The sequence below is a fragment of the Parasteatoda tepidariorum genome, chromosome 1, assembly GCF_982258835.1.
Source record: "Parasteatoda tepidariorum strain Cologne lab strain chromosome 1, Ptep-v5.0, whole genome shotgun sequence".
NCBI classification, from domain to species: Eukaryota; Metazoa; Arthropoda; class Arachnida; order Araneae; family Theridiidae; genus Parasteatoda; species Parasteatoda tepidariorum.
The window spans coordinates 67,532,096-67,553,637 of record NC_141755.1 but is presented as its reverse complement, the minus strand read 5'-3'; the positions used below and the strand labels follow the sequence as shown (position 1 = coordinate 67,553,637).

General features: G+C 26.7%; 1 protein-coding gene across 1 annotated transcript; it reads left to right on the top strand.

Moving 5' to 3' along the window:
- The first annotated feature begins 220 nt into the window (after positions 1-220).
- Positions 221-18,876, top strand: LOC107437581 (uncharacterized). The gene is made up of 2 exons (XM_016049637.4): positions 221-349; positions 14,921-18,876. The coding sequence occupies exons 1-2, from the start codon at positions 338-340 to the stop codon at positions 17,039-17,041; spliced, it is 2,133 nt and encodes a 710-aa protein (XP_015905123.3). The 5' UTR covers positions 221-337; the 3' UTR covers positions 17,042-18,876.
- Positions 18,877-21,542: the final 2,666 nt, after the last annotated feature.

The window sequence follows — 21,542 nt, the reverse complement described above, 5'->3', positions numbered from 1 at the left end:
AAGTTATCTTTTCCGAAGATGATAGGTGATGATAGAGAGAATTCTTTTATTCCGAATTTAAGAAGAAGCGACCGATTACTTCTTTAGAACACTTTTTCCTTGGTGCCGATGTGGAACAAAGGTCAAACGAAAGGTGTCTGGGAAAAGTAGAAGAAAGTGACTCCTCAACTCATCTCTAGAGGTCCATTGTTGCTCCTTTCAGGTCATCTTTTCTACCTGACGTCACTGGATTGGAGGCGGAAGAAACAAATTTGCTTTTTTAACTCGTTTTCAGTTTTAGTAAAGCGCTAGTTTAGTCCGAGTTCTGTTACTAGAGGATGCTACTAAGGGATCTAACATGATGCTTTCTGTAAGTACACCTTAAATCTCATCATGCCTTATTAATAAGGATAAACTGTTTATGGGAACCATTAAGTAGACTTACGAAGTATCCCATATTATACTTAAGTTTTTCATCGGATAAGGATTAGTTAGATAAAAAAAAATTCATTTCCATTAAAATTTTTGAACGAATTATATAAAATTATTTCAATGTTATTAGTAAAGTTTAGGCCGATTTCTGTTACTAAAGGATGCTACCTGGGAGTTTAACATGATGTTTTCTGTAAGTACACCTTAAATCTCATTGTGCCTTGCTAATAAGGATAAACCGTCTATAGACACTATTAAAGAATAATAAAGAATGTTAACAACTTAAGAAATTTTCAGTTATATGCGTTAGATTTTTAATGAGGTAAGGCTAAGTTAGATAAAAAAATAATATAATTTTGTATTTTAAACAATTTTTTAAAATTCATTTAAATATAAGTGTATTAAAATGGTGTATTAATTAGATTAATAACCGGCAATATATCTTTAAAGTTTAACTATCAAAAACTGTATAGAACTGTATTTATTTTGAATTTGTTTTTCATATTTTAAGTGTCAATCTATATTTCCTGTTTTCGAGGCATATAGTAAAATTATTAATAGAAAAAGATTAGACTAATATTATTGTATAAATTTAAACTAATTTTGCAGGAATTTAAGTTTATTTGTTTTATGAAACATCAATTAATTTGTTTTATGAAACATCAATAAGGGGGAAGTACATAAATATCAAGTACTAAATAAATTGCAATATGAGTTTAAAATTAAGTTATGAGTTATAAGTGTATTAAAATGGAGTATTAATAAGCTTAATAACCGGCAATATATCTTTAAAATTTAATTATCAAAAACTGTATAAAACTGTATTTATTTTGAATTTGTTTTTCATATTTTAAGTGTCAATCTATATTTTCTGTTTTCGAGGCATATAGTAAAATTATTAATAGAAAAAGATTAGACTAATATTATTGTATAAATTTAAACTAATTTTGCAAGAATTTAAGCTTACTTGTTTTATGAAACATCAATTAATTTGTTTTATGAAATATCAATAAGTGGGAAGTACATTAATATCAAGTACTTAATAAATTGAAATATGAGTTTAAACTTTTACTACTAAAAACTGTACTATTGTAAACTGTATGTACTGTAAAACTATTTTGAATTTGTTTCCTACAATTGAAATATCAATCCATATTTCCAGCTTTCGAAAGGTCTATTGTTGGACTATTAGAGGCAAAAGATTGGAATTTTAGTGCTAAATGAACTCAAATTAATTTGCTAATTTATATTATGGGACATTGATATCAGCAGAAAAATTTTGACTTTTTACAGAATTTTATTTTTAAAAATTACACTTGTGGAGAAAAGTCAAATGCACATATTATGCAATATTCTTCCATATTACATAAAATGCTTCTGAAGTAATTTTTAAAATTTGATTATATTATAGAAAAATTGTTAATTCAGTCATGTGTATTATGAAATGTATTGGTTCAGGGCCGTTGGACGAGTTTCAGAGATCAGGCTCGAACCCCAAATAGAACAGTGAATGATCAAAGTGAATATGATAGTATGATATAAGTTTATGAATAAAAGATATGAGATAGAAGTTTATACGCCGCGATGACTCAGTTAAGGCACTGAGCTATCATTGGGAAGAACTGGGGTCCGATTCTCAATGTCATTTTGAAACCAACCCAGCTTTAGATCAATGGGTACGTACCAGCTTGTCTGGTAAGTAATGACAGCCTGTGTGCAATGCTGACCATATTTCTTCAATCATGCCTTTGGTTACAAAATTATGGAGTTTTAACTTCTCTAATCCCTGTAGGGATCCCTAACTGGCTGTTGTTGGGACGCTTTACTTTATTTAAAATACATGGCGAATAGTCTGTAATTAAACTTGATTTGTTTAAACCTTGCTTTAAAACAAGTTTGTTCGGTCTCAAATTAATAGATGGCAGCACTATAAATTTCACGTCATAGCACTTAAACCATCTGAAACATTTGCATAATGCTCATGATAAGATTTAAAAAATATTTTAGATGGAGATTAGTATATGTAAAGATGGAGATTTATTAGATTCTCTATACGCAATAACTATTAACTAAAATTTCTGAACATGCTCATCGTATGCTTTGGAAGTTTTGCTTGGAGAATTCAATAACGAAAACGCAGAGTACGTTTCATTAATAGCTGAAATAACGTAAAAAAATTTATAATCGTAACACAAACCTAAAAATAACTTTTTTCTATCTAGCTAAAACAATAAAGAGTCAAATTTTCTCTTTTTTTTTAAAGTGTCAGATGATTTATTTCATTATCAAAGTCATTTATAAATTATCCTTTAAACAGTATTTTTATTTCATACGTGCATGAGAGAGAATTTTTATCTAAAATTAAAAAATGACCTTATTCTGTATTAGTTTTTAATTTTCAATGTATAGAAGTTTTTGCCTTTTCTTTGAAAAGCACTTACTATTTTACATATTAGTTAATATTCTGTTCGTTTTTTAGTAAATAATATTGACTAAATATGTAAATCATATTTAATGCATGCAGTTTCATGAAAAATATTATTTTTTTTTTATTTTTCTTATTAATATTAACTGTTTAGTAATTTTAAATTTTCAATAATATTTTTAAGAATATTTACAGAAATTCTCTTTATTTTTGTTATCTGGTATATTCGCTTATCCGGAGCTAGGCATTTCATTGGATTTACTTTAGCAATATAATTTATGTTGGAATATTTCAACTATATTTTGGAGTGTTAATTAGGTATGCATATAAAAGCACTACATTTTAAAAGTATGTATGCTAAAGTGTTTATCTTCATTAAAATGTATATACAAAGTATAAAATTGAATAGGTTCATATACTCTACGAGATATTGTAAAAAAAAATTAAATGAATTTTTGAGAAAAAATATTATGATCACAAATCTTTCCTATAATCATTGAATATTGCAGTTGGACAGCATTCACGTAATTTCATAAAATACAAACTGTTATAAGGGTCGATTTTAAACTGCAGCTAAAATCTAAATTGTCGGTAACTAGCACAAATTACGTCAAATTAATAAAAGAATTGTTTTGAGTAGAAACATAAAATATTTTCAAATAATACAACACATATATACCAATAATATTGCAATTAAATACACTTTACAAGTATTAATTTAATCATATTATTTGTTTTCGGCAAAAAGAAATGTAATTATTTTAAAAGTTTTAATTAACTCACTGTATATACAAGCACTGCATTCTACACAATTAATATTAAAAGATAACAGAAAATAAACTAACTTGACAATTAGCAAAATCAGCTAATGATAAATCTGTCCTTTTTGAGTATGTACTTTTTATAGCACTATTCAAATCAACACTTGTTCCTTTTTAAGTGTTCTAGCTTCATATTGGATTCAAAACCATTGAATTCCATCAGCTTTTACGAAATTTAATAGATTTTCAACACACACACTTATACCTTAATAAAATAGTTTCTGAATATTATGTAAAAAACACAAGTTAACAACGTAGAAAGTTTTAAAACCAACCGAAAATGCCGGCAAACGATTTCAGTCGACAGTGATCGTTTTGATTGGTTATCTGGCGCAAACAACCAATTTCGCAGGCAAAAAGTGCTTTCATTTATCGATAGAATACTGATGCTGTGAAAAATACATCGAAAGTTGCTGTAAAAATTGCAGCGATTATTTATAGTGCTGTTAAATACCCATTTTTCAGTTTGAAGTTAAAAATAAATCATCAGTAATTAATAAATCGAAATTAATTAACACTTCACTTTCATGCGGACAACTGAACGGTTAACGCTATAATTATTTATTATTATTATGAGTCGTTGCCTATCTTGGTGCCTTCATATTATCATATTAATAAAGACACGTTTTATGGAGTTAACTCACTGGTAAAAAAAAATTACAATACTTAGTATTATACGTTTATTAGGATATCAATATATTAAAATTAAAAAAAAAATTAATACATTTTTATTTTAGTATAAAATTTATTTTTATTAACTCCAATTACCGTTTTTATATGACATTACGTCATTGAAATTTATGCAAACACATTCAAAATGACAATTGTAATCAAAATTATGCACGTGATTTCAGAAAGTTCTCGAAATACTAGTTCGATGACGTCATCCCAAAATGCTATATGAGTTTATTTTATTTTTGTTTACCAGGCATAATGAATTAGACATGTATTATTATTAATAAACTTACAATAAACGTTTAGCAAATCTCCTTTTTGATTAATCAAATGCCTTGCAAAGTAAGCTAATAAACATCAATGATAATACCGTTGATAACTCAATAATATATTGAATAAATAAAATTTAAAAAAACGAAACATCCCCCAACTTATATCAACAATGCTTACTTGTTTGAAAAACACTCTTTTTCTAACATCCCTTTCAAACAAACTTATAAAAACTTTTGGAACGAATTTTAGTTTGGGGTTGAAAATTTTTCGTTGTATCAAATTCAAATTCTTGGATCTTCCTTCACACGGTTCGAGAATTATAAGTGTGACACATGAATTCTATCCATTATTATAGATACTAAATAATATTGAATTGACTCAGTACATTTAAGAGTACAAAGTATGTGATAAAATTAGTTTATTTTATGCTGGACTCAAAATATGCCGATACGCTCCATAATCACCAAGATTTTGGATCTAAACCCCGGCCAATTTAAAATCATTAGGAAAGGGAGATCAAATCAAGTTTTTAAAGCAAAAATGCTTAGCTCACCAATGTTTGGTAGAGTATTTAGCTTTATATGAATAATTTAAGCAACTTCATCATCCCATTAAATTAGAAATGATTCGAACAATAAAGCAACACAAGACTGGTGTTTAATCGTTTATTCATTTTAACACATATGATTGGATGTTTCATAAATATGAATTTATAAAGAAAATAACATTAACAAAAGTATTTTTCTTCTAAAGAATGACTGTAACACATTCAAATGACAAAATGAGAAGGAAACTTTTTACATCCAGTTAAATGTATTATTATAAATGTATCATAGTAAATATTTATCTAAGCAAGCTAACACGGCTTTTTATTTATTATTTAAAATTTTATTTTGTCATAGAATGTAATTAATTAATAACAATTAGGAAGGGGGATAAGTCCCTTGTTCTCTGTCTCTCACAAATTTCGTCAATTACTTCTCAAAAATTGTTGTTCCTAGGCATAAATCAGTTTTTTTCTAAGACAGTAGAAATTATTCACTTAAAATGTATGTACTGAAAAGAATTATGTTTGTTTGTGCTTGTGATCCCCATTTCACACGCTAAAATATTTCCCTTATGATTCTATTAAGATTAGTGAACATAAGTAATTTTTCTAAGCAATTATTTGTTGAAATTCAATTTAAAATTAAAAGTATTTTGTCACAATAAATTTGGTGAGATCACAACAGTAATTTAATATTTTCGCTTACTAAGCGAATGGATACATTAAATGTTATAGCAACATTAAAAATCACGGTAATTCTTACCGATGCCCTCGGTTATTGACTTCTGGTATCTGGTAACATGGTTTTATTACTACGCTGTTTGGTAGCTAATATGGTAATTTTATAATGGAATTTTAGATCATGGCGTAAAAATCATTTATTTGATTAAATTTACTTTTTTTGTATTTTTACTAAATGTAATAAAAGCTGTAATTGTGAAAATCAGAATTTCTGATAAATAGCTACCACACGAAAGAAAGAATTACCGAAATAATGATTTGGTTTCATCACGGAAATTATGGTTTTGTTACCAGAAATGCCATTACCATGCAAGCAAGATAATTTTATTAAAATTTGTTTCTTTTTGTATAATTGCAACCGTAATTTCTTTTGTTTCTTTTGAGGTAAAACTTCATGAATGTCAGATTTTGCAAGACTACCATACTATTAAAAGATTTTCAAAAAATGCTATTTTCAGAACAGGGATTTTCTAACATTTTCTCTGATTTGTGTTTGCAAGAGTGTAAAATACGAATGTACTAGACGAATGTAATTTCTCTTGTTATTCTTTGGTCATTTTTAATTTTTAATATTTGAAGATAAAATTATTAAATTGAAGTGAAGATCAAATTAAAAAAAGTATTAAATATTTTGCTACTTTTTGCAACATTGCATTGTGAAATTTCTATTTTTGTTCTTCGGTGATTATAAAATCTTAATATTTAAAGATAAATTAAGCAAATTAGAGAAAAGATTTGATAAAAAAGATTATTTTACAGTTTCGTTACTTTTAACAACATTTCATTTTGATGCTTGTTTTGTTTTTCATTCTTCGGTCACCATTCATTTTAAATATTTGAAGATCTTAAAATTTTTTGTCAGACTTCTTTTCTGCGCAAAAACAATTGTTATTCCAACAAAAGTTTATTTTAAAAGAATACATTAACTTTTTGTTTTTTCCATTTAGGTCAGAAACATAGCATTGTTGTAATACGTTAGTATCAATGAAACCGTCGACGCTACAATGCTTTTTTTTCCGCACGAATTCCTCGGAAAAATGGAGAAATTTAAGTCATATGTCTATTATAAATAGTGTTTTAGACAACTGAATAACTTGTTACGAGAGCAATAATTACAATTTGTGGTTTAATGTTTTCAAAACGCTTTCCGAAGCCAAAACCATTGAGTTGTATTTCAATTGTTTTACGAATTTGAAGATAAAAGTTGTTATCCCGTAAAAAAAGAAAAATTGTAAATCACTTGTTTGTTATCGTTTTTATATTTTCATTCATTGGTTTATTTCCTTTTGTTATTACTTACGTGCATTATCCTTGCTACTTAAATTAGAATTATGCGTTATTTTTTTTAATCATAAATAATATGCAAGAATTTATTAAAATGTAGCAATTTTGCTTCCTTTTTTCATTAGTTGATTAAAAAACAATGATGTTACTAAAATGCAGCGAAAATTTTTTTAAACTTATTTATTTTAAATTATTTAAATTTTTGCGCAGAATCATGGTTTTCATACATGAAAAAAACTCTGGTAAAAAATCTTACTGTATGGAAAGAAAAAAAATATGTAATTCTGGTATTGAAACCAAAATATGCTGTATTTAAACCATGCATTTGATAATTTTTCTATTCATATATATATAAAGAATGTTTTACTGGAAATTCTGATTTTCCATATTACAGTTCTTATTACCACATATTTAGTAAAAATGCTAAACTGAAAAGTAAATTTTAAGAAATAAATCGATTTTCCATCCCATGCTCTAAGATATCATGATACAATTATCAAATTTTATCACATTTACCAAAATTTCACGTATATCATAAAGAGATATTTTACTGTCAATTTTACCAAAATTATTACCAAAGCGCATTGGTATAAATTAAAGACCTTTTTCGTGTTCCTATAGAGCTAGAAACACGGTAAATTTTACCATATTCAGGTAGTTTGGACCATACTTGTTTTCTCAGAGCATATATTTTTATAATTTACGTTTTCATTGAAATTTGTCGTTATTTTTTTATAGCATACCATTAACTTAAACTAATTTCGCAAATTTTTCGATAAAATGTATAGTAATTTCAATAACAACATTCTACTGCATTAATGGAAATTTACCGCTATCTTTTTCTGTTTGTTGGAAATTTCTATTTTTATTATTATTGTAAATGAAGGTTTTAATTAATATACATGAAAAAATATACATTAAATTTAATGCTACTATGCCTTAGAATGCTTAGAAAGTTTACTCCATTTAATAACTGATACACTTTTAAGATTCAAATGTTTAATCTTAGTACATCTAATAAAAATCATCAAATTACTTATTCACTGAATCTAAACAATATTTTTCTCATTTTAGGGGTTTACCGTTATAATAATTTTTAGTAAGCAAAAAGAGTTTATAGAATAATTATATTACAAAGATTTTAACGCGATTTTCTCAAACTCATATTTTTTTATTTGAGATATAAGCATAACAGTCACCCAAACTTTAACCAATGGTCTCAATTTGGTGTAACTTCTGAAGCTTAATGTAATTTAAAGTCTTAGAGGATTGGTTTTGCCTTACAAACAGTTGTTTGAATTACAATCTAACATAAAAAAATTGTGGAAATTTTTAACTCCCATTTTGAAATGGACAAAATATTCGAACAAAAAACTCCAATAAGTTATAGCTTAAGTAATATACAGATTGAAATTAATCAAAATACAATTAAATACAATAGTAGAGTAAATTATTGTTTTTGACCTATACTTCTGTTTTTGAACTAAATTATTGTTTTTGAGACTTATATGAAACCAAAAGAATTTCTCAGTAGTTGCCAAAAAAAAGCCTTTAGTAGTTAAAAATTGAGTATCATCCAAATCAATAATGTTTGAGCAAAAAATTCCTAAAGATATCCTTTTACTTTAAAAAAATCAATAGTATGAGAGACCATTAAAATAAAATTATGTAAGCAGAAAATTCATATTCATATTAGCTATTTCAATCTTCAAGTTGACTATTTTAAAATAAAATTAAAATATTCAAAGTGCTTATCAGTTAATAAGAGACTTTTATACAGAAAAGAGAAAAATGTCTAAGACATAAACACGCTTTTCTATGAGTTCTCGTCAATGATAAAGATATTTAACCCATTTTCGCCACAGGTGCTTAAACTCATTCTCTCAATAAATACTTTTTTACTAACTCTGTGATGCATATTTTTCTCAAATTTCATTTTTTTTCAAGGATTTTGAAGACATGTATATATTAGTAATTCAATTGGAGTAAACACTTTCTATTGAGAGATTTTTCAAACCACGCTAATTTGAAAATGTGACTTACAACGGTTGTTAGCAAGTTCGACTTTTTGAAAATGTATTACTATTCCTTTTGAGATTAGTTATATATCCTTATGATGGATTAAAGGTGCAAGTTATGTAAATATAATAAAGATAAAACAAATGTCATAAAAACCAGTGTTTAGATAATGATTGTCCATTGATTTGGTCGATATTGCATATACAATCTGGGGACAAATTATTAGACTCATTATAAGATTCTATGTAAAATCTTAATTATCAGGTAATACAAAACAGCTTTATTGTTTTTATGAGACTGAAACCGGTTTGTACTTGTTTACGTTAGTGTATCAATTGGTTAAATTAGACGATATATAATATAAATATAGAATATTTAGTATATCAAAGCATTATATTAGTATATTATAATAATTAGATCAAATTATTAGACGTACTGTAGTTTTGAATAATTACATGATTTGCACGCGTTTATATGCAATACTTTTATAATTAACCTAAAATGGATTAAAAGTGTGCTGAAAATAATTACACATTTAGACCCAAATTTACTTATGGTCAGGAAAATGAAAAAATGCAAAATATGAAAATTAAAATGAATACATTTTACCAAATTATTGCATCTGCAATTGAAAATTGTTAATATCTATCCCAAAAAAAGAATCTGATCGTTTTCTGTATTAATTTCTTACGTTAATTCTCCATCTCTACTTATTATTTAATCACAAGTTTTTCAAAGAATTAAACATTTCTAATTACAAAATATTACAATGCAATAACAGTTCTAATTTAAAATTCGATTCATTTTTTAATATCAAAATAAAACACTCTAAGATATCTTCATTTCAAGGAAATTTTTAAATAGATATTATTAACTGTCTAGCATGTATAAAAATATAATTTATGATAATTTCCAGGATGTACTCTAATCTAAATCAAATTATTTGCTATTGAAAGCTCTTCCTTATTCAAGAATTACTGAAATAAACAGTTTCCTTTGCAGCGTGTAAACAAAAAACCATCACATTCATACGAAACTGAGCATAAACAATAGTTCACCTTTGATTCAATTTTGATTAGACTATCAAAAGTTATTCTTAACCTCTGAGCAAAGATGCGTGAGCACAGATAGATGAGAAATTAGGAAGTGCATAATATCATCTCTTCTATTAAAGAACGGGGAAAGTAATTTTGTGTTTTAAATAAAATTGAACATAACCTTGTAGACCTAGTAGCCCACTTATTTAATTGAAAAGGCGTCTGCCTAATTGAAAATATTTTAATCATCGGATAAAAATATTCTAAAGAGGTTAAAGGAGGATTAGAAATGGAGGAATATGTCTGTAGACATAAAAACAACGCTTTTCCAATAACAAATGCATACCATATATTGGCAATAATAATTCCGACTGTGACAAAACTTGTACTTCTTTATGCCACACTGTGGAACAAAAATCATTTTTTGCGGTCAAAAATTAAAAAAATGAAGTTATAAGAAAAAAAAATCTCAATATAGTTTTTTGTAGTAAAATGTCCAAGGAATATGACGGTGTATTTTGTTTTTTGGTTTATTAATGGAAATAGCAATTAAATGGAAACAAAGTTGAAATTAAAAAAATTAAATTTTTCAGTTAAATTTTTATTAATATGATAAATCCTTATAGTAAATAAAAATATTAAAACTATGCATGATTTATACATAAATGTATTTCTAAGATATATATGAATTCATTATTTTATATAAATACTATTAAAACCAGAGCCATTTCCCTATTTCTGCCCTGTACAATGAAATTGTAACTTTAGGGTGCTCTATAAAAAAAGCCTTATGTTGCCGAGGTAAAAAAAAATTTACATTTGTTTGGTATATATACTCAAGAACTAAAAAAAAAATAGCTGAGAATATTTGCGAATTTGGCTGATATATCGATTTTTATAGTTCGTGTCATTTTCATAATAATGATAAAATTAATGAAAAAATTATAAAAATAAACTTGAGATTATTATTTTTGTTATAAAATTTTCAAAATTTTTTATATCTAGCAAGATAGATTCATTATTTTTTTTAAATTCGATAATCGAATTTGCAATTAAAAATCTTAGATATTTTGATTCAATTTATTTAGTTTAAATTTGTTTTGATAAACATTTGCGATTTTACATCCATTACTTTATTTATTAAAATTATTAACCACAAATTTGTAATCAACGATCTCAAAAACTACTAGTAAATAATTTTTATTTATTTATTTACAATTTTTTCAATAATCATCCGCCAATTTTGGATCCGCCATTTTGTTTTTTTGCAATTTTGACTTCATATTTGAAATTAGCGACCCAAAAAACCCATAGGTGATCAATTTTTAGAACATTGAAGTTAATTTTCTAATTTTGGCAGCATTTTTCTGATTTTGTCCCACTTTGCGCCAGTAAAATTTTACGAATCAGTACATTTTTAGGCCTGTAAAATTTTACGAAACAACAAATCTGATATAATATAATTTTTACAGTAATATTTATCGTAAAATCACTGAAGTTAAATAGTTATTACAATAAATTAAACGGAATAAAATTTTACTGTAAAAAGGGATTATACAGTAAAATTAATTGTGCGCCTGATGCTGTTACTTTTTACCATAATTTGATCCGGAATTTTTTTTTGTAGTGTAATAGTTTTTTTAAGATAAAATTTCATAAACATTAAAAAATAGTTTCAGAACTTTATTTCAAAAACATTTTCCATGAATTCTTAAGAATATATAGCTTATCGTAATCAAAATCAAATAAATGCGACTTTAAATAAGAAAAAAACTTTAATAATTATGATTTTGAGATTACCTGTGGGCAACATTTCGGAAGTTAAGGACATCTGGTATTGTTCGTGACCTTGGCTTAGAGAAAACGCTTAGTATTTCCGGTTATAATGATTCACATGTTTATTTGTCCTTCGACAAGTAAAAGTAAGATGAATCAGGTATTAATTTAATAGAAGAATTAGTTTTAGAATGTTATTTTGGAATGAACATTTATTAATTTAAGTGTGCTTTTAAGAATTGATTCTTAGCGTCAAGACTATTTATTATTATGTTCTTTTTACTTTGCAGAAATTTCTATTTTTCCTTCTTTATTTTTCTTCTTTTCTAATTGAAAATATTTTTTAATGAATAGCTGTTTTTTTTAAATGACTACACGCATGGTAGAATGTATTGCCTATCAAGTTAATCTGTTCAACTTAAAAATTTAGCTTCTTTTAAAATAATGGTATTACCTATGGCTTTTTTGCTATTTCTTTCAACTTGAAAATTCACTTTCTCATTCTATTCACAATTGAAAATTCACATTTCGTATTTAGCATTAGAAAAGGATACAATAATTCCAATTAATCGTAGTAAAATATTTTGTTAAACAGCCGTTTAAAAAATTTCAAAATTACAACTACAGGAAATTGTTTAGTTTTTTTTAAATATTTTGGCTGCACTTTCATATTAAATTTTAAAATCACTATGTTAATCTAATTGATATTCTTTCGTCAATGTTTGATATTGTTCTGTTGTGTTAAATTCATATTCTTTTACTCACTATATAAATTTAAGTGTTAAATTGATATTCTTTTAATCGCTATATCAATATAAGTGTTAATCTAATATTCTTTTGAAAATTATATAACTCTAATAGTTTTTTACTTTAGGTTTCATGAAATTCTAAAATGCTCAATCAATTGTTGCTGTTTATAAAACTACATATTTATTACTACAGAAAATTTTTAAATTTTTTAATATTTTTGTCTGAAATTTTATGTTACATTCTTCTGATCACTTATTACACTATTATTTAATGGTTCATTCGTTTAACCACTATATCAATTCCACAATTTTTTTTTGTTATTTCATGAATTTTGATTTACTGTGTCAGTGATATATAAACAATTATTTAAGAAATGGCAAGGGCACCAATTTATAAAATTTTCTGGGCTAAAAGTTATACTGATACTGATGAATTAAATATTATTTACTGATGAATTTATTATACTGATGAATTAAATATGGTAACTTTTTTTGTACAGCAATAGTCATATGGGAACCGAACATACTTTAAGCTAAAATTGTACTTTATTTGGTTATTCAAGTTATTTACAGTGTTTTGAGGGACTCATACCTATTGCGTAATGCAAATTTAGCCGAATAAATGGTTTTTAGTGCCGTGCTCTAAGTTAGCATGATAAAATTACCAAATTTTACTTTTACCAAAATATATCACAGATGTTATAAAACTAATTTTTTTGTTAATATTCCCAAAATCATTACCAAGGAGCTCTGGTAAAAATTACTGAGTTCTTTTAATGTTCCCATAGAACCAGAAAGGGATAAATTTTACCGTATTTTGGTATTTTTGACAATACTTATTTAATCAGCGTTGATTTTCACTGTTTTAAAATGAAGAAAGTTGTTCCAGAAGGTTGTTAGAAAGATTTTAAACTACACTTACTTTTGAAACCTTTTTCTATCTTGTTGTTAAAGTTATATTTGCACAATTATATGTTCTTACGTTTGTTTAAAAATGCTGCTACACAAATTTTAATTGAAAAAATGAACGAACAAAACAAGACGATCAAAACAAAACAAAATAAAGTAGAAACACACTTTTGTGCTTTTTGAGAGTTATATATTTTTATCTCTCGCGCTTATTTGAAAATTATTAAATATTTGAAATTTTATTATTTGAATCTTATTTGAAATTTTGATTTTCATATTATATGAAATTATTATTAAATATTTTATACAGGAGACTGAGATTTTTCTTTGCTTGTCGCTTTGTTCCTCAGCTGAAGCAAATTGTTTTTATAAAACCTAAAAATATTCTGCTCATTGCTTGTTTCATAAACTCTTCCAAACCTTTGCTTTTCCGACGTGTATTTAAATTTCCCTATTAATCAAATCCCTTTTATCTGCAACCACTTCCAAAAGACCATTTTTCCTTCATTATAACAATAGTGAAATTTGCTAACAGTGATCGATAAATATGCTTACTAAAATGCCAAATAGTTATACCGTATGGTGTACAGTTTTCATAGTATTAGGAATAAAATTTCTTTTCTGAGGCTGTTTATTAAGCATTAATGATTTTTTGTTCATTTTAAAAACATGTTTAACATTTTTTGCGAAAGTCTGTATGTGCAAAAATTAATGGTTCATTTACTTTTTAAATTTCAGCTTTTTATTTTGCATTCATTTCAGTTGAATTTTTCGGTTATAAACAATACACAACAACAAAGGAAATAATAATTTAAAAAAATACATCGAAATTTATATTTGGAAAGCATTGCATGTATTTTCAGCAATTTAAAGAATGTAAAACACTCGGGTACTAAGCAAATTTACTATGAAATTTCAAATTTATACAATGTTGTTATTTACAATTCATTTTTACGCAAATACTTAATAAAATATTATTAATAATATTTAACGAAAAAAATTAAAAATCACTCTTCAAACTCAAATATATAATAACAGAAGATAATATTACAGCAGGCAATTATAAGCGTTAATATGTTGACAGCGTGATAGTTTTCTGCTAAAGGCTACTGCACACATCTGTAACTTTTTTGTTTATTGAGCAACAGGTCAAGTGATTTACTGTTCTGTGATTGCCTATGGGTTCACTTTGCAAGATTTATGTTATTGCATGACATATATTCCTTTCAATGAAAAATTTTCTTTTTTTACAGCACCCAGTATTACTGGGTTTCCTTTGGTCACTCCTGCTCCAAGCATTGAGAGGCCAAGCTCAGATAAGCAACCAAGAAAACAAAGTCTATGCTTATTCATATCACTTCCAGCATAATGGAACCACTAACTCCAAAGATATTTTAAGATCAGTACTGGGAACTGATCCAGAACTTGGTTTTGACAACGATGATAAAAGTATTATCAAAACTTTCTCAAGTCCTAATATTCGTGGATTTTTCACTAAAGGCATTCTACCAGGAGGTCCCATCAACAGTGGATTTGGTGGCAATTTCAGATCAAATTTTAATTCCAATCCAGCAATAGAAAACATCAAAAATGTAATTCAATCAAGTCTTCAACCACCTTCTAGCAACATAGCTCGAGGGATATTACCCCCTATTTCACCAGACATAAGAAATGAATTCCCTGGGGATTTTAATAACGTGAATGATATTGGACTCAACTACCAACCACAAGATGACTTTCCCAAAATTCCACCTCCACCACCTCCTCCTATTTTACAGAATCAAAATAATTATCCGCAAATTCAACCGGTTGTGACAATCCCATCTTTGGGTCAGAACAATTTTCCAGACATTCCACCGCCACCACCTATACCTTCATTAAATGTAAATTTGCCACAAAATGTTCCAAATAACAATAATGGTTTGAACAAAATCGAAAATTTTGAGCGCGACACTCCTGATGGTGGTAAAATTGTTGGGCAGGTTGAAACATTTTCTTACAATCCTCCGCTCGTCTCCAATCGCAACTCTAACTACCAAGAAAACGCAGAAGGTTTCAGACGCAAAGAAAACTTCGTTAACAATAACCAGCAGGTTACTGGGCATCGCACGCAATCATATTTCCGCCAACAATTCAGAACTGTAACGCCAAATATAGATTCAAACAGTTTATTCCAAAACAACCGAGTCAATAATCGTGATAGTGATAATTCTAATAACAACGATAACCAATGGTGGAACGCTCTTAACGTATTAGGCGGTAAAAACAATAATAATATTAACAACAATCATAACAATAATCAAAACCAAGGCAACAATTACAATAATAATAATGGTAATGGACAAAACTTTGGGCAACATGTTGATCAAAATATAAATCAAATACGAAATAATATAAACAAAGAAATAAATAGAGCATTTGGTAGCAGAATTAGTAATTCGAATAACCGACAAAATTATGCTCGGAATAACAATGATTTCAAACAGAATACAAATAATGAATTTAATGAGCGCAATAATAACCAAAATCCAACTCTAAGCCAAATTCATAAAAATCAGCCGCAGATCAATATACCTTTCAATAACAACGCTGTTACTAGGGTTTTCAATCGACGTGCTAATGATGGTGGCTACCAGAACAACCAACGTCAGAATAATGTTTTAAATAACCGACAGCAGAATAATGCTAACTACATAAGTAACCAAGGTCCCAACAATATCTTAAACAATCATCCACAAAATAATGTCAATTATCGAAACAACCCTGGTAACAATAATTTTAATAACAACCAACCAAATCTAAACAATCAGTTTAATAATGACGATACAACAAGAAGAGTGTTAGGTTTAATTAATGAAGTAAGTTCACGTTTAACAAACAATCCAGAGAAATTTTCAAACGACATTGGAGTGACGTGGGATGACGTAATTCAACCGAAAAATTTCAACCATGATTGGAGTCGGCGTCAGTCTTTTGGAACAGGCAGACCTTTTTCCAATGGCCATTCAGGACCATTAAATAATATCGATCCAAAACCAATCGAAGTAATAAAAACGTCAATTGAAGCATTGGCGGGAAATAGAGATATTCCAGTGCCACCAATTCCCGAAATTGGTAATCAAGACGGCAATTACAGAAATGTTGGTGGAGGCGGAAACGAAAAGTTTTTTAATGTTAACAAAGTTGTTGAAGGTCCCAATTCCTTTAGTCAAAATCATCACCGTGGATTCGAACGAAATTTCCATGTGAACTCTAACAATGGTTTTCAGCGGACCAATCAATGGTCCACCAACGTGGTACGAAGATTGGATGCCCAAAGCACTAGGGATGATTTCAGTAAAGATTTCATTGATGTTTTTAGAGAAGACTATTGATTCTATGACAGAATAATACTTAATCATTGAACAAGGAAACATATTTTTTTAATGGAAAAAGGTAATATTTGTAATTACCATGAAGTGCAATAAAATATTTCATTGCATACTCAATTGCCAAGCATTTATACATACGATATTTAAAAGAATATTGGTTTGGTTATCAAAGTCTTGTTTCAGTCTACAAACAATTCAATGAATAATCATATTCTACTAATAACAGCATATCATGTGTTAATTATCTTTCATAATGATTATTCTCATTTTCACCAGCTAAGTGGAATATCAAAAAGAAAAGTCTGTTAAGTTATTGATCGATTACAAAATATGTGAATAAAAATATAAAATAAATTTTTAAAGCGTTACATGAGTTTAATATAACTTAGTTATTGAAAATGATATGTTCTGATTTCATAGACTGGTTTTTCTTACTGAAATCATTTAAAGATTGATATTTTAAAAATGAACTCACGTTTCAAAAATGTCAAATAATAATCTGAATCTTCAAATACTTTTTAATTTAGGAGGATATAAAATACAGAATCAATTCAAAATAATTGGAATTCGTGATGTTCGTGATGATTCGTCTATTTGTTTGTTTGAATGTCTAAAATGTTTTTTAGAATTTAAAATATAACAAAATATAAGAGTGAAAATTAAAATATTAGTTGAAATGATTTATTAGTTGCTCCTGGAAAGCATTTCTACAAATCATTGTTACACGCTGAGTGGTCCGAATTTCAATACCATTCATAATAATTCTCGAAAAAGGGTGGTAAACAATTTAAAATTATGTGCAAAAATATATGAAAAAAATTAAGGAAAATTAGCTGAAAAAACTTGCAAATATTTTAAATTTTTAAAAATTCCATTCCCTATTTCACATTTCATATTTTCCAAAATGGTAGAAAATATTGTAAGATTTCGACAATCTCTTAAAACTATTAATAATTATATGTCTCTGGAAAATTTTGATAACTTAATATTTGTGAATATTAAATTTCAAATTGTAAAACAAATTTAAAATGTTGAATAATTAATTCATACAATAGTATTGTATTATTAATGTAATTTATCATTACGCATTTAGGTGCAGAAAGTTGAAATTTTTGTGTTTATCAATGTTCGAAACAGTCTAACTAAAAATATGTAAAATGTAGGTAATATAAAGATTCAGAGGGCAACAGCATTAGATATGATATAATAATAAAGATGTATACTTAAGAAGCAGTGATTAATACTGACTTATAGTTTATTTCGAAATTTAAATTGATAACTTGGACAAAAACTATATTTTGCCAAAAGTTATTTACATGGACCAATTAAATTTTATTTCTAAGATAAAAATTTTATATGAATTATTACTTACACTTTTTTTGAGAACTGTAAATAAAGGTAATTTTATATTTTTAAAATGCAATGGCCAAACAGTAGAATTAATGTCCATTTTAAAAATGTTATTTGTTCTTATTAGAGTGATATTTTATTTATTTTGTGTAATTTGTGTTATGAGAGAAAAAATATAGCATCTGATGTATTTTTTTTATCATATCTGTAAATTGTAAATTAGATTATTGTATAGACATCAAATTGTGAATTGAAATTAAGATGTTTAATAGTCAGATTGTATAAATATCACAATTTGAAATTTTTTCATTATTGTGGGTTTTGAGGTATATTTGGAAAAAGGGATAATGTAAAGCAAACATGTTTGGTGTTGGCGACTGGTCTAATGAAACAAATCATAAGTATCATAAGAAACTGTTTATTGTGTATTATAAAAAGGTTTTTATTTTAAATATAAACTGATGTGTCAAATAAAGATATTATTGTTTGATTGTTTTCTTAATGCATTCCTGAATATAGGTATTTTCTATTTACTTCCTATTTTTATAAATCTCTACCTAATTACATTGTTAGAGATGTAAAAAATAAAGCTTATTAATGTATGTTTAGCATTTTCCAATTTTCCCTTTGATATTTTCCAATAGAAAGTCTTAAGTAGTCTCTAAATCTTAACGTATCTTTAATGTGATCCTAACTTTAATGATTACAAATTTATTCATTATTTATTCACATTTATTTCCCATGCAGATCATTTAAAATCATTAATAATTATAATCATTTTATTTCATATTCATAATGATTTCCTTTTATATACAAAATCTACAGATATCGCTCATTATCTTTGATTATAAGGCAAATACACTTAAATTATTATTTATGTACATTTAAGTCGCTTCAAAATATTAGTATAATGACAAAATATTAGTGTATGGATTCCCAGTCTTTTTTGAATCACGGTCTAGTTTCTAAGTAAGAAAAAAAGATTTTATTGCTCTACAGCAGAAGAAAAAAAAAGTAATAATAAATGGCATTTCCTTAATTTAAATTAAGTTTTTTAGTAGTTTGTTAATGCACAGTGAGCAAAATAAAAAAGGGACCATCCAGAATAACTTTTAATCTAATGATCGGACCTTCACTTTCTAGGACTCAATCTTAATGGCTGGACAGGATGACTTCAACTATGCTTATAAATAAGTGCAAATATATTTTAAGTTACGAAATCAGACACAAAAACGTACTTTCTCTGAAAAAACATATATTTTTTTCTAAAAATTCGAATTTCTGACCCCAGAAATATAGGGCTTAGCGGTAACCTGGGAAATATGGTTCTAATCGAGAGAGCGTGAAAGTTTTGACCCCTTAATGTTAATTTTGCTTTTTGCGTATTTCTCTATGTAGAGAGAACTTTTGAGGCAAATTAAAAAAAATTTGCACACAACTAAAAAAGTTGTTTATTCAATGATAAAATAACTTATAATAAATATTTATTATTTTTTGTTATTTTTTTTAATAATGGTCGAAACAGTTTTAAGGTATACAGTTCTGAATAATTTTGAAGAATAAATTTTTACATGGTAAAATACAAAATTTTAATTAAAGTGTTCAAATAAATCCTGAGAAATTGAATTTTAAATATCTGACTTTTTGGAAATTCAGTTTCTCAGGAACTTTCAACCGATTTTGCTCAAATGTTATATTTTGCTGTGTAAAATTATATTCTTTAAAATTAAGCTCAAAATTTTTTGCCTTACACTTCAAAATATTTTCGACCATTATTAAATAGAATAATAAAAAGTAATAACTATTTACTGAAAGCTATTTTTCGCATGGGAATATTTTCGGATAAATGAATTTTATAATTGTGTGCAAAAATTTTCGAATTATAGTGAAATATGCAAAAAGTAAATTTATCATTAAAGGGCCGAAGCTTTGGTAAGCTCTCCTGACTAAACTACTGGAACCATATTTCCCAGATTGCGGCAACCTTCTATATTTTTGGGGTCAGAAATCCGATTCCGTCGAAAAAGAGGTTTGTTTATTCAGATAAAGAAAGTATTTGTGACTGATTTCGTAACTTAAAATATCGTCAGCACTTATTAATTAGCATATTTTAGGTCAAACCCCTTGAGCCATTGAGATTGAGTCCTGGAACGTGAAGATTCGATCATTAGATCAAAAGTTATTCAGAGTGGTTCGTTTTTGATGGTGCGTTGTACACTTCAATAATGAGGCTTTCGTGTAATTGAAAATATAACTGATGACAAATGGCCAATAAAATTACATAAAAAATTTACATCTGGATTACTTTCATCAAAATTATTTAAGCAAATATTTTATAAGTACATGCAATAAAAATAAATTCAACATATCACTTTTTAGAATAAATTGAATTCTTAATTAAATATTATTTTCTAACATTTAATTAAAAATATAAAATAAATGTAGTTCATGATTGTTATCGAGTCGATCTGCCATCTATCGCCTGTGTTTCTTAATACTGAATGAAATGCATTAATAAATCAAATCAGAGAATTATATTTTATAAGTTAGCAATAGGCTACGAGAAATTAATTACCTTTTGATAATATCCCACTTAACTATTTTGAAAACGCAATAAACACATAAATCATACAAGTAAATTAACTTAAAAGTGTATACAAAACTTTTGAAAAAAACCAGTTAAAAAAAGAGAGAAAAGTAGATAAAAATTTAAATAAGTTTTCGAAAAATAATTTTTTTTAAAAAATGCAAAAATACGTTTAATTTAATTAAATATGTCTCCATTTTAGGTGAAATTAAGAAAAACCTCAGGGACAAAAGTTTTAAATTCAGTCGAAGATAGCCTACTAAAAATTAAAATAGTAAAATGGGTATCACAGTATTTTATTATTATCAAAGAGTTTATTTTATTTATATTTTTTAAAAAAGCCTAACAATTTATATATAATAACGACTTAGGCAATTAATATATGCTGAACACGAATTTAATTAGTAGATAATTATATATTTTCGATACCAAACTAAATAATGAGTTTTAACGTGTAGGTTGAGTCCAATTAATTCAATATTAATTTCATCTATAGTCTGTTAACGACCCTCTAGTTAACAATAATCCTCTAGAAATACTTAAATCTTTACAAGTCCCCATAAAAGT